The 15,373-nt window shown below is 47.5% G+C and overlaps 2 protein-coding genes across 2 annotated transcripts; one reads left to right on the plus strand and one right to left on the minus strand.

Annotated features, from left to right (window-relative positions):
* LOC145400145 (uncharacterized) lies at nt 1-2,444 on the plus strand. Its single transcript, XM_080272657.1, has 2 exons — nt 1-492; nt 654-2,444. The coding sequence occupies exons 1-2, from the start codon at nt 1-3 to the stop codon at nt 2,442-2,444; spliced, it is 2,283 nt and encodes a 760-aa protein (XP_080128783.1).
* A 12,245-nt stretch (nt 2,445-14,689) lies between these two features.
* LOC145399985 (histone H3-like) lies at nt 14,690-15,100 on the minus strand. Its single transcript, XM_080272485.1, has one exon. It carries the CDS (start codon nt 15,098-15,100, stop codon nt 14,690-14,692), a length of 411 nt encoding a protein of 136 aa, XP_080128611.1.
* Between the last annotated feature and the right edge of the window lie 273 nt (nt 15,101-15,373).

The raw sequence follows: 15,373 nt of genomic DNA on the forward strand, positions 1-15,373 counted from the left end.
ATGTGCAAGGCCACCCCAGCTGACTCTGATCATCTATTCACGATGCATGAGCTTGATCAAGCCTTGAAAACAAGCACTGACACTGCCCCAGGCCCAGATGGTATCACCTACTCCATGCTCACACACGCTGGGCCTACAGCAAGATCCGCCTTCCTAGACCTATTGAATCACTCCTGGTCTATGGGCAAAGTCCCTGAGCAATGGAAGACTGCCACCATTCACCCCATCCCCAAACCACCTGATCCCACAGCCTTTAGACCCATCTCCCTCCTCAGCTGCTTGAGCAAAACTGTTGAGAGGATGGTGCTCCAGCGCCTCAACTGGATTCTGCCATCACCCCACAGTCACATCTTTGCATATACCAGAGGCAGGGGAACGGCTGAGTGCCTGAGCTCCTTCCTCTCGGAGTTGCGTGGAGGAAGAGGCCTGGCCATTTTTATAGACCTCGAAAAGGCCTTCGAGCTGGCATGCCCGAAGGCTATCCTGGCAAAGGTCGCCTCCTGTGCTGGCTTGAGAGCTTCTTTCAGGGCCGACGGGCAGCAGTACGATTTCAGGGGCACACATCATCAGAACACCGCCACATCAACGGAACCCCACAGGGCAGCATTCTCAGCCCCACGCTTTTTAACGCCCTAATCAACTGCCTCCTACAGGTGGATCTAGGCCCTGGAGCCCGACTCCTCTGTTATGCTGATGATATTACTCTGGTAATCCATGGTGGCCCATATCATGCAAAAGCCCAGAGGGCTCTGACAAGACTCCACCTAAAATGTACAGAACTGGGACTCAAAATCAACCCAAATAAAACCAAGGCTCTTCCCTTCCTCATAAACCCACCGAAAGACAAACTCCACCTCGGTGACACAGCCATCGATTATGTTCCCACACACAAGTACCTGGGAATTATCTTCGACTCCAAACTTTCTTTCCGGACTGAGGTCAACCACCTCCGAGAAAGAACAAAGCTTCGCCTCAATGCTCTGCGATCCTTGGCAGGAAAGGGAAGGGGTGCCTCATACAAAGTCCTCCGTCTATTCTACATCCAGACCATAAGAGCAATAGTGGACTATGCAGCGCCAGTACTACCGTCCCTTGACGAGCCACAACTGACTAAACTGGAAGTCATCCAGAACAGTGCCATGCGCACCATGACTGGTGCACCCATGTGGACCAGACTATGCAATCTCCGCATGGAATGTCACCTCGAATCCTTACACCTTCGCATACAAGCAAGGGTGGCGGGCCTAGCAGCCAAACTAGCCCACAACTCTTCCCCCCTTCCCCTATTGCCACGGCTCACAGCAGCAGCCAGCCTCCACCAGGACTTACTCACAAATAGCTGGGTTCATAATGTAGCTCGAGCTATCCACACCTACGAACTAGACAACTTTATAACACAAGCCAATAACACACCTGCCACCAACTTCATCCCCCAGCCTCCTTGGAGTCCACCCCCATTCACGCTCATTCTCACGCACACACTACCCAAAAAACAAACGCCCACCCAATTGCTGCGTCAAGAGGGCCTCAGACAAATTGCCACCCACACAATCCCACGGTCCAATACATACTACACCGATGGTTCTGTCACACCAACCAAAGCTGGAGGAGCTTTTGTGTGTGGGGACAGATCTTTTGGCTTCCGTGTCACAGATGGTGCCTCCACCCTCCAGGCCGAGCTGGCAGCCATATTAGCTGCCCTCTCTGATGCCCTAGAGCACAACCCCACTACTCCCACTATCATACACACGGACTCTGCTTCGGCTATTCATACTCTTCGCCAACACACTCACAAAGACAACATTCACTTAATCCATGACATTCTCACCACCTCACAAGGTCTCTGCAATGCTGGAGGATCGATTATTATAAATTGGATCCCAAGTCATGTAGGCATCGTGGGTAACGAGAAGGCAGACCTTACAGCAAAACACGCCCTAGAAAGACCGAACATCGATTTTGTTATCATGACAAGCCTAAGCCAAGTCAAGCAAGGCATTAGAGAAAGGGCAGCCAGATTAAATAAAGATGACCACCGCCTATATGTCGAACTACGCTCCCCCTCTGCTAGATGGTATGCACTTGCCACACGCTACAAGCCACTACCACCTATCACTAGCTCCAACCTTAACATGCTCACTCGTCTGCGCCGCCTTCGCCTGGGATATAAATGCTGCAGCGAAATCATCGACGGTGACGAAGCACCAGAATCTGAATGTCAGCACTGTCAAGCGGCTACACTCTACCCCCTCCTGCACTACCTCCTCAAATGCCCAGCCACCTCACGCATCAGGAAAAGACCTCTTCCGAACCCAGATATTCCCAGAACCCATGATGCAGCCAGATCCATTAACTGTCTACGAAACGCTGCAGCCTATGTTGTAGCCACGGTCCCTCTCCCAATATTGACTGAGGTGGTACGCTCTGCCCCCCCTCCCACCTAACATGCATGTCCATCGATATGCAAGTATACATGTGTGTATGAGTGTGTGTCTGTGTGTGTCCATGTGTGTGTGAATATGCACATATACGTGTATATGTGCATATATATATTTTTACCAGTCAAGAGACTGCTCCGGCAGTATCTACCCCTTACTGATCTGTGCCTAAATCCACTGACTGGGCTAACATATGGCCCGGCCCCTTCCATTTAATAGAAGGGGAAATCTTTAACAAACAAACAAACAATCTCCTAATCCGCAGCGGGAATGAGGGCGTGACTGAATCGGTCAGGAAGTAAACGAAACAGGCAGATAACGATAACAGATCAACAAAAGAAATAAACGAATAGGTAAGTTCCTCTCCCCCCCGCCCAAAACAAGTAAATGAATGATTGAAAAAAGGATGAATGAATGAATGAATGCATGTATGTAAGTATATAAGTATAGTTCATTCGTCTGTGTGTGTGTGTGTGTGTGTGTGTGTGTGTGTGTGTCCTCAAACGTCCGTACACAGACATACATGCTCACAGACACACAAATACATACGTACAGTATAAACATACATACACATGCACAACTGCAGGCGAGAATCGATGGGTTCATTTTTTTTTTTTCCAGCATAGTAACTGAAGGATTCATCTTGCGTTCATGACGGATAGAGAGCATCTCCTAATATGCGGCGGAAATGCCTTTCTCGTTGTGCAAACCTGTGTACCTTTATGAGGGCGTGAGTGAGTCGCTGAGTAAGTCAAAGAAACGCAAATAACGACAACAAAAACTGCGACGCGAACAACAGATCAACCAAAGATATAAACGAATAGGCAAGTTCCCCCTCCCCCCCAAAAAAAAAAAAAATAAGTAAATGAATGATTGAAAAAAGGATGAATGAATGAATGCATGTATGTAAGTATATAAGTACAGTTCATTCGTCCGTAAGTGTGTGTGTGTGTGTGTGTGTGTCCTCTTACGCCCGTACACACAGACATACATGCTCACAAAGACACACAAATACATCTATCTATCTATCTATTGCCAGACGCCTCAATCCCGTTTGGGGTGGCCACAAACAAATCGCCTCCAAGTCGCCCTGTCCCCCGCCATTTCACTACCCTGCTCCCAACTCACACCCCCCTCTCTCATATACCTCTCCACCCCATCCCTCCATCTCATCCTCGGTCTCCCCCTCCCTCTTCCACCCTCCACCTCACTCACATACACTCTCTTCGTCAGTCTTTCACCCTCCATCCTCTCCACATGGCCAAACCACCTCAGTGTGTTCCTCACAACGCTTCCTATCACATCCACATCAACACCACAACGCTCCTTTATATCCTCATTCGTCAGCCTGTCTCTCCACGTGACTCCACAAGCTCCTCTTAAATAACTCATTTCCACTGCTCTCACTCTTGACTTGTGTCCTTCCAACAACGTCCAAGCTTCACTTCCGTACGTTAGAGTTGGTATCACAATACTGTCGTGTAGTAACTTTTTTACTTCCATGCTCACTTCCCTGTTTCTTATCACTGCTTTCAAGGAACCAGCAACCTTTCTTCCCTGCTGTACCCTTTCAAGCACTTCACCCTCCAAACCTCCATCCTTACTCATCACACTACCCAAATACTTAAACGTACTCACATTTTCCAATTCCTCACCATCCAACCTCGCTATACATTCACTGACTTCACCTCTCTCAAAGACCATCACTTTACTCTTCCCTACATTCACCTTTAGGTTCCGTTTCTTACACACTCTCTCAAACTCATCCACCAAGCCTTGCAGCTCCCCTTCATCTTCACTCAACAACACAGTATCATCTGCAAACAACAGTACAGGGAGTTTCCAAACACTATCCTCTCTCACCAGGGCCACTCCAACATCCACTACCCTACCTTGTACCTCTTTTATTACCCCATCCATGTACAGATTGAACAACCATGGAGACATGACACATCCCTGTTTCAAACCAACTTTCAAAGAGAAAAATTCACTTAGTTCACCATCCACACGCACTGCAGCCTTAGCACCATCATACATACTCTTCACAGCATTCAACAACTTCCCATCTACTCCATATATTCTTAACACTTTCCACAATCCTTGTCTATCCACCCTGTCATATGCTTTCTCCAAATCCATGAAAGCCGCATACAACTTCTTTCCCTTCTCTAGAAACTTTTCCATTAAAGATCTAAGAATGAATATCTGATCTACACAACCTCTTCCCTTCCTAAAGCCTCCCTATTCTTCTCCAACTAATTTCTCTGTTCTTTCTCTAACTCTGTCTATAAGTATCCTACCATACACTTTTCCTATTATACTAAGAAGACAAATGCCCCTATGATTACCACACACTTCTTTTTCCCCTTTTCCTTTGTACAAGGGAATAATTATACCTGACTTCCAATCCTCCGGGACTCTACCTTCCTCCCAGGCCAATCTGCACATCTTCCACATCCATTCTACTACTATCTCTCCCCCATGCTTCAGCATCTCACCACACACTCCATCAATTCCTGGGGCTTTCCCCGATTTAACTTTCTTCATTGCTTCCACAACCTCTATCCTACTGATTTCTACCTGTCTTCTCACCTCCCTCCTTCTCCCAGCCATTCCCCAGCCACTTATACTCGCATTACTTCCATCCTCTACGTTCAACAATTCCTTAAAGTGTTCTCTCCATCTGCTCACTTTTTCTCCCTTCTCCACTAGTAATCTACCATGTTTATCTTTCACTCCCCTGCTAACTTCACTTCCACCCTGTCTTACTCTTTTCACTTCTCTCCAGAACATTTTCTTACAGTCCCTCCACTTTACACTCAAATTCCTTCCAAATTCCTGATCCACTCTCTTCTTACTCTCTCTTACTAATCTTTTCACCTCTCTTCCTTTCCACATATAACTCTCTCTTCTGCCTCTCAACTTCTTCCACGCCCCTATTTCTCATCCATTCATTGTATGCTTTCTTCTTTTGTGCCACAGCCTGTTTCACCTCTTCAGTCCACCACGCTGTTCCTTGCACCCCCTCCGTCTTCTCTTCCTTCCACACACCACATCACATGCTGCACATATTTCTTCTGTAAATATCTTACACACACCTTCCACGTCTCCCATCTGCTCCAATTCATATTTGCCCAATCGTTCCTCCACTTCTCTCTTATACTCTGCCTTTTTCTCATCCTCTTGTAACCTTTCCACTCTCCTTGCAACTACTCCTTCCTCTCGTCTTTCCCTTCTTCTATTCCTCCATCTTACTTGCATCCTAATTCTGGCCACCACCAAGTAGTGGTCAGAAAGGCCACTCCCCCAACCTCTATAAACTCTTGCATCCAATATACATCTTCGCATCCTTTCATCCACACACACATAATCAATCATTGCCTTCCTTTCATTCAGTTCACCACCCACCCTTCTCATCACTCGCCATGTATACCTGTGGATCATTTTATGCCTGAAGAGGGTATTGGCTATTACCAACCCCCTCCCAGCACAGATGTCCACTAACGCACTCCCATTCTCATCTATCTCAGCAGGCACACCCCACTCACCAACTATTCCATCCACCTTCACATTACCAACTTTACCATTCATATCACCGATCAAAAACACTCTCTCATTCCTTCCAAACTTTTCCATGCACACTTCCACATTTGTCCAGAACTCTTCTCTCACTCTTCTAGCACGATCTTGCGTTGGCGCATACACACACACAATCGCCCACATTTGTATTCCAACTTTCAACTTTACCCACACAATCCTTGACCCAACTGATCCATACTGTCTTATGCTCTTCTTCCATCTTTTACTCACAACTATACACACTCCTTCCTTTGCCCTCTCATTCTCATCTACTCCTGCACATATACCCCATCCATACTCCCATTCTCTCACACTTTCTCCTCTCCATTTTGTTTCAGTTATTCCACATACATCCACTTTCGCATCCTCAAGCACCTGGACAATCTCTCTCTCTTTCACCTCATCATTCGCTCCTCTTACATTCCATGTACACATTACCAAGTCCTTTGTCCGGTCCTGGGTCGTCAACGTTTGGTCAGTCCTTGTCCGAGGCTTCTTGTTTGTTTTTTTAGTTAGTTGTTTTCCGGGGGGGGGCACTAACCCTCCGCCAACCCTTTTAGTCGCCTTTTACGACAAGCAGGGATACTGGGGGAGTATTCTTGAAAACCCCCCTACCCCCAGTACAGTATAAACATACATACACACGCACAACTGCAGGTGAAAATTGATGGGTTCAGGTTCCCTTTTTTTTTTTTTTTTCCCAGCATAGTAACTGAAGGATTCATCTTGCGTTCATGACGGATAGAGAGCATCTCCTAATATGCAGCGGGAATGCCTTTCTCGTTGTGCAAACCTGTGTACCTTTATGAGGGCGTGAGTGAGTCGCTGAGTAAGTCAAAGAAACGCAGATAACGACAACAAAAACTGCGACGTGAACAACAGATCAAAGAAATAAACGAATAGGCAAGTTTTCCCCCCTCCCCCCTTCCCCCCCCAAAAAAAGTGTAAATTGAAAAAAAAAAAAAAATGAATGCATTTGTTTAAGTAATGGAGTTCAATCGTGTGTGAGCATGCTTCGCTGCGGAAAAGCAAGAGCTGATACATGCAAACCTAAACTGAGGGTCTGTCATCATCTCTCTTTGAAGAAGGGTTTTGGCCCTTAAAAGGGCCGAGATTTCTTTCGATGGAGGTGGGGGGCCTCTCGCCTTAGGCCTTTGTCTCTGGGCAAATAGTGGAAGCTTGGCGACTCTCTTCAGGTGTATCCGGTTTCCAGGCGGAACTTGCGGCCATCCTGGGTGCTTTGCGCCATGCTCACCACCATCGTCGCAACCGAGTCATAATCCACACAGACTCTCTTTCTTCGATTCAGAGATTACGATCTTTCTCGCTGCATGACAACGTCTTTCTCCTAACAGCGATCCATACATTCGCATCACTTCTTGTCCATAGGAGCGCAACGATTAACCTGCACTGGCTCCCGGGACATGTGGGAATCAGTGGCAACGAGCGTGCTGATCACGCTGCGCGCTCAGCTTGTGATCTTCCAGACATCACATTCCCACTACGCCCTAGTCCCTCGCACCTCATCCACACTCTCACTGCCACCATAGGAAGACTATCCCTAGAGGACCATCAGCTCTGGGTCACGGAGGGCTCTTGCTCTGCAAAATGGTATGCTACTGCCACGTCCTATTCCCTCCTGCTGCCCCCCCCAGGTCTACCTAATTATATTGTAGTCCGGCTTCGAAGATTGCGTCTTGGGTTTCTCTGCTACAAGCAAATTGTGGGTATGGAGCCAGACCCATGTGCCCATTGCTTGTCCAGCTGTGAGGAGCCCCTTCTTCATTATCTTCTGGACTGCCCAGCCACCACCATGCTCAGGTCTGAGCTAGACTCGGCCCTTGCCCGATCTGGTGACGTCTTTATGGATGCTGCAGCCGTTGTTGCCCGTGCTCCATTAAATATATTAATTACTACAGTAAAGGATTATCCTCCACCTCGCTAAAGCAAGTTTGCGCAAGTAGTGCGCACCTCTGACGGGCTCTCTGTTTTGCCCGTGTCCTAGGAAACTGGGACAAATATCAAACAAACAAGGTGGCTGACACTCGCCTCCCAACAGTTTCGATAAGCAGGCCTTCACCGGAGCTCGCAGTTCGATGGGTGGTGGTGGTGGTGCTGCTGCTGCTGATGATGATGATGATGATGATGATAATGATTATTATTATTAATCTTGATGATGATGATAATGATGATGATATGATGATGATGATGAATGAATGAATGGATGAATAGATGGTGGTGGTGGTGGTTTTTGATTGTGTAGTAACTAGTTGTTGCAATACTACTCATAATGACGAGAGAAATGAATGAAGAGTATTTTCTTCATTATTGCTCTTATTTGGGGGTGTTAAATCCACCATCCATGGTCTTCACCACACGGCTAATATATATATATATATATATATATATATATATATATATATATATATATATATATATATATATATATATATATATATATACTGTTGTATCACCATTTCCTCTGCCACTGAACGACTTTGTCCATTCCTTCGATGGTGGGAGAACAGCCATCATCATCATCATCATCACCTATGTTTTCATTCATCCACCCGGCCAGGCAGTTAGGAGGCATAATTATACAGGACAGTATTATGCAGGTGCAGTTGGGAACGGGACAAGCCTCTATGTAGTAGTGGGAATAATATTATTATTATTAATCCACCTTCACCGATGTCAGTAGCTTCTTGCATGCAACCGAACGTAAATATAGCCACAGACACATGCCAGCATTCAACACATACCACGTTATAGGCACATACACACAGACACAAACATACAATATACCAACACATTCATCCATACACAAAGATGATGATGATGATGATGATGTTGGGCAATGCCAAAGTCTATTCTCTCTCAAGAAACGAATGTGGCTCCTAAAGGAGCCGATGGAGGTGAAGAAGAAGAAGGATTTCTTGGAAGCATTTACTTCTTCTCCGTCTTCTTGGGGAGCAGCACAGCCTGGATGTTAGTCAGGACACCTCCCTGGGCGATGGTGACGCCAGAGAGGAGCTTGTTGAGCTCCTCATCATTACGGATAGCCAACTGCAGGTGACGGGGAATGATACGAGTCTTCTTGTTGTCACAGGCTGCGTTGCCAGCCAGCTCAAGCACTTCAGCTGCTAGGTACTCCATGACTGCAGCCAAGTAGACGGGAGCACCAGCACCCACACGCTCGGCGTAATTGCCTTTACGAAGGAGACGGTGGATCCTGCCGACGGGGAACTGGAGCCCAGCCCTGCTAAATCGGGACTTGGACTTTCCCTTCACCTTGCCTCCCTTGCCATGTCCGGACATGCTGCTGCTGCTGGAGTAGTAGGACCTTCAGGAGAAGACTAATGCGTCACCCGCCATTGTTGTTGTTGTTTGGATATTTGCCCCATCAAAAATGGTGGGGACACGGGCAAACAAGAGAGCCCGTCAGAGTTGCGCATGAGGCGCTAACCTTGAATTATCGAGGGGGAGGGTAGTCCCTGACCGTTTGGAGTAGAATATGGAGGGGAGCACGGGCGACAATGCCAGCAGCATCCATAGAGTCATCTCCAGACCGTGCCAGTGCTGTGTCAGGTTGAGGCCTAAGCATGGTAGTGGCAGGGCAGTGAAGCAGATAGTGAATAAGCGGCTCCATAGAACTAGCTAGACAGTGGGCACACGGTTCTGGCTCTGCGCCCATAATCTGCCTGTAACCAGGGAACCCCAGACGCAAGCGCCTGAGCCGCACTAGAAGATAATTAGGTGTACTCGGAGGAGGTGACAGCAGGGAATAGGACGTGGCTGTGGCATACCAGGTAGCCGAGCGAAAGCCCTTCGTTACCCAAAGCCGATGATCCTCAATGGATTGCCTGCCGATTGTAGCATTTAGAGTGTGGATGAGGTGCGATGGGCCGGGGCGCAGTGGAAATGTTATATCAGGGAGAGAGCAAGCTGCCCGTGCTGCATCATCCACAAGCTCATTGCTGCGGATACCAACATGTCCAGGGAGCCAGTGGAGGATGATATTAGCACCCCTGCGGACAAGAAGGGATGCAAATGTATAGATGGCCGTGAGAAGAAAGATATTGTCCCGAAGGGAAAAGGAGCGGAGTCTGTGCAGGGAGGAAAGAGAGTCAGTATGAATAATGACTCGGTGGTGATGATGGTGATGGGTGTGTCGCAAGGCACCCAAGATGGCAGCAAGCTCTGCTTGGAAAGCTGAGACACCCTGGGAGAGTCGCCAAGACTCTACCAGTTGGCCAGAAACAAAGGCCGCCCCAGCAGAGCCATCAGATGAAACTGAGCCATCAGTGAAGTAGACGGCCGAGTCCGGTAAGGCTAGAGTCGCTACTCGGCTTAGACCCTCCTGACGGAGGAGTGCAGGAAAGGATGAACGAGGTTTAGCCTCCGAGGGACCAAAAAAGTGAAAAAGCGGGGGATCCCATGGTGGTGGTTCCGCATATCCCGGAAAAGGGGAGTCAGGATCCTGACAGAGGCTCTCTGCAGCTCCCAACCCATGAACAATGGCAGCTGTATTGCGGGCCCAGTCATACTGAGGGGCCTGTGCAGGTGGTCGACACATGAGCCTTTTTAAGAGTGCCGAGACAGGCAGGTGGGGCCGGCACTGCACCAGCTGTAGAGTGATGAGCACCACTCGTAGCTCAATACGACGTGCCAGAGATGGCAAGCCACCCTCCATTCGCAGATTGACAACCCGGGTCCAACGTGGAGCACCCAGCATGATACGGAGGGCATCGTTCTGGATGACCTCCAGAGATCGAGACACTGGTGGAGTGAGGCCAGTCAGACAGATGGCGCTGTAGTCCACCAGAGATCGGATGGCGTGAATATAAAAAGTCCGGAGGACAGAAAATGATGCCCCCAAAGTCCGCCTGGAGAGATATCTAAGAGCAGCCATTCGGGTGGAAGCACGTTCCCTCAGATACTGAACGTGACACGCAAAGGTGAGACCCCCATCTAGCCAGACCCCCAGATACTGGTGGACGGTGACCAGGGAGAGCTGATGACCTCCAAGCAGCAGTGGAAAGTCGGGGGGGCGGAGGCCAAAAGGCAGACACTTCGTCTTGGCGAAACTGATCTTTAGGCCTAGCTCGGTGCACTTGGCATGCAGCCGAGAAAGGGCCAAGTCCGCCTGTGTGTAGCAGTCTCTCCTCGTGAAGACGAGGGCCAGATCGTCAGCATAGCAGAGAAGACTTATGCCAGGCCCATATTCCACAGTTAGGAGCTCCTCCATCAGGATGTTAAAGAGGAGAGGGCTCAAAACGCTTCCCTGGGGGGTGCCATTAGGATGAGGATGAAAAGGGGAGAGGTGCCCCTGAAAGCGGACCCCCGCAGTGCGGTCACTGAAAAAGTCCCGGACCCAGGATATGAGCCTGCCCCCTACTCCCCTGGCCGCAAGAGCCGCCAAGATAACAGTGGGGTTTGCCAGTTCGAAGGCCTTCTCGAGGTCGAGGAAGATGGCCATCCCCCGTCCACCCCTCAGCTCCCCAAGGAATGATGCAAGGCAGTGGGTGGCACTCCTGCCTGGATGATAGGCATAAATCCTTGGGTGCACCACAAGATTTTCGATAAAAAGGGGAAAGACAGACTTACCAATTTTCCTCTCAGGAACTCTGGTTTATCAGCTTTCTCTCTCTCTCTCTCTCTCTCTCTCTCTCTCTCTCTCTCTTTCTTTTCGGCAACGGTGGTTTGGGATAGGCACGTAGGCACAATCGAAATGTTTTGAACTAGGGTTGGGGGTTAAAACAATAGTCAAAATAAGAGAGTAAATAGGCCCGTGCGGGCCTTCTTATTCATATGAAGAACCAACAACAACGTACCGTCGCCCCAAGAAGTGACGGCACAGTTTCAGATTGCTTCGGTCACTCTCCACTGCCATACGTTCTAGGAAAACAGTGAATATAAGGTAAACATTCAATGCCTTCATCACGTCATGCCAAATAACGTATATATTATATCGTGCAAATAATGATGTAAAATGAATAACAGGAGGCAGTGATATATTACATGGTAACACTTAGTTATCTTTCCCGATCTGAATGAATGTGAAATGTATTAACTTCCGCGCGGTGGCCAGTACGCCTAAAACTCCCAGTCCTTTTTTTTTTTTTTTTTTTTTTTCCTGAACAGAAAATGCTTATTTGGAAGTTTTGAACTCAATGATTTCTTTATGAACCTCTGCATTTTATTACTCTTGCGAATCGATTATGCACTGAAGATATCAGACACTGACAGAAGGTAGCATTCTCCAAGGAGCTCCGACTCTAATCTAGGCAGATTTCGATTTTTTTTTTTTTTTTTCCACCGATAGCCCTCTGTCTTATATGAAATAATCCTGAGATTTTTCTTCGGGGGAAACTGGCCAAAGGCAGTGTAATAACTGCATGTCCTTGAGTGAATGTTATCTCCTTTCGTGCGTGTTGACCGAAACATTTAAAATAGCTTACCGGCTTACGCCTCCTTCCCGTTTTCTGTCCTCGTCCATGGAGACTTTGGAAACGGAAATAAATGACTTTAAATTATTCCCTAGTATTGTACGGAAATTATTTTCTAAATAATATTTATTCTTATCCAATGTTTATTGAAGCTCCCTTTGGTTCAGTCTTACGCTACCCAAACGTCACTGTCTGTTACCATGCTAGATTTGAACTCCACAACATATTTATTCCCGACTCTCCCTGAGCGACAGTTGTGAAATATCACTTAGTTCCGTTTAGGAATTCCTATTATCGTAACGAACCAACTGCTTCCTACAATACTTTTGAAATATACAGATAATTGGTCATGGATTTATTGTTTCTTGTAACAATTTTACGTATTAGGTTTCACCTCTTACAGATATAAGGAAGAGTAGGGACACTCGCTGACCGAAAACTTCTGGATACTCCGCCGGCACTTCTTAGGCCGCCTGTACCAACCAACACACTCAACAGGCGTACAGTAAATACACGCATGAATGACATCGTATCATGCCTATTCATGTCAGCCTATAATATGTAGGTACATACAACAACACATGTGCACAAATACATTTATACTATGTACGCAGTGACCTACACATGTACGTAAGTCATGCTCACATACACACAAGCCCTCATACGTCCGTACACACAGACATACATGCTCACAAAGACACACACATACACATACGTACAGTATAAACATACATACATACATACATACACACGCACAACTGCAGTTAAAAATCGATGGGTTCAGGTTCACTTTTTTTTTCTTTCCCCCCCCCCCAAGTATATTAACTGAAGGATTTACCGTGCGTTCGTGGCCACTGTCAAACCTTCATGACGGGTACAGAGCATCTCCTAATACGCAGCGGGAATGAGGGCGTGACTGAATCGGTCAGGAAGTAAACGAAACAGGCAAATAACGACAACAAAAACTGCGACGTGAACAACAGATCAACAAAAGAAATAAACGAATAGGTAAGTTCCTCTCCCCCCCGCCCAAAACAAGTAAATGAATGATTGAAAAAAGGATGAATGAATGAATGAATGCATGTATGTAAGTATATAAGTATAGTTCATTCGTCTGTGTGTGTGTGTGTGTGTGTGTGTGTCAAACGTCCGTACACACAGACATACATGCTCACACAGACACATAAATACATACGTACAGTATAAACATACATACACATGCACAACTGCAGGCGAGACTCGATGGGTTCATTTTTTTTTTTTTCCAGCATAGTAACTGAAGGATTCATCTTGCGTTCATGACGGATAGAGAGCATCTCCTAATATGCGGCGGAAATGCCTTTCTCGTTGTGCAAACCTGTGTACCTTTATGATGGCGTGAGTGAGTCGCTGAGTAAGTCAAAGAAACGCAAATAACGACAACAAAAACTGCGACGTGAACAACAGATCAACCAAAGATATAAACGAATAGGCAAGTTCCCCCTCCCCCCCAAAAAAAAAAAATAAGTAAATGAATGATTGAAAAAAGGATGAATAAATGAATGAATGAATGCATGTATGTAAGTATATAAGTACAGTTCATTCGTCTGTAAGTGTGTGTGTGTGTGTGTGTGTGTGTGTGTGTGTGTGTGTGTGTCCTCATACGCCCGTACACACAGACATACATGCTCACAAAGACACACAAATACATACGTACAGTATAAACATACATACACACGCACAACTGCAGGTGAAAATCGATGGGTTCAGGTTCCCTTTTTTTTTTTTTTTCCCCAGCATAGTAACTGAAGGATTCATCTTGCGTTCATGACGGATAGAGAGCATCTCCTAATATGCAGCGGAAATGCCTTTCTCGTTGTGCAAACCTGTGTACCTTTATGAGGGCGTGAGTGAGTCGCTGAGTAAGTCAAAGAAACGCAGATAACGACAACAAAAACTGCGACGTGAACAACAGATCAAAGAAATAAACGAATTGGCAAGTTTTCCCCCCTCCCCCATTCCCCCCCCAAAAAAAAAGAAAGTAAATTGAAAAAAAAAAAAAAAAAATGAATGCATGTATTTAAGTAATGGAGTTCAATCGTGTGTGAGCATGCTTCGCTCCGGAAAAGCAAGAGCTGATACATGCAAACCTAAACTGAGGGTCTGTCATCATCTCTTTGAAGAAGGGTTTTGGCCCTGAAAAGGGCCGAGATTTCTTTCGATGGAGGTGGGGGGCCTCTCGCCTTAGGCGCGCTCGCCACGGATGCGGCGGGCCAGCTGGATGTCCTTAGGCATGATTGTTACACGCTTGGCGTGGATGGCACACAGGTTGGTGTCCTCAAAGAGACCGACCAAATAGGCCTCAGACGCCTCCTGCAGACCCATGACGGCAGAGGACTGGAAGCGCAGGTCAGTCTTGAAGTCCTGGGCAATCTCACGGACAAGACGCTGGAATGGCAGCTTCCTTATAAGCAGCTCAGTGCTCTTCTGGTAGCGACGGATCTCACGCAGGGCCACAGTGCCAGGCCTGTAACGGTGGGGTTTCTTGACGCCGCCGGTGGCAGGGGCGGACTTGCGAGCGGCTTTGCTGGCCAGCTGCTTGCGAGGGGCCTTGCCTCCAGTGGACTTACGTGCAGTCTGCTTGGTACGAGCCATGGCGCGCGACTGAGGAGGGAGCTGTGAGATGAGCGAGAGTGTTGGCGCGCCGCACCTGGCAGCGGCTTTTTATGTCGCCTGCCTCCGGACTGGCGGCGTGCGAGTGGTCGGGGTGTGATGTACATGGCGGTGATTTACTGTTCATGCTTTTTCGATGCCATTCCTGGTTTGCTTGCAAAATTTGGCATGCCCTGTGGCGTGACCTGGCTACGACGCCTCTCTAGGATTGGCCTCCTGGTAGCTGGGGTTGGGCCTAGGCCTCAAATCGAGGTT

Source organism: Coenobita brevimanus, chromosome 51 (assembly GCF_032717465.1).
Source record: "Coenobita brevimanus isolate Jiangsu-jjx chromosome 51, ASM3271746v2, whole genome shotgun sequence".
Classification (NCBI taxonomy): domain Eukaryota; kingdom Metazoa; phylum Arthropoda; class Malacostraca; order Decapoda; family Coenobitidae; genus Coenobita; species Coenobita brevimanus.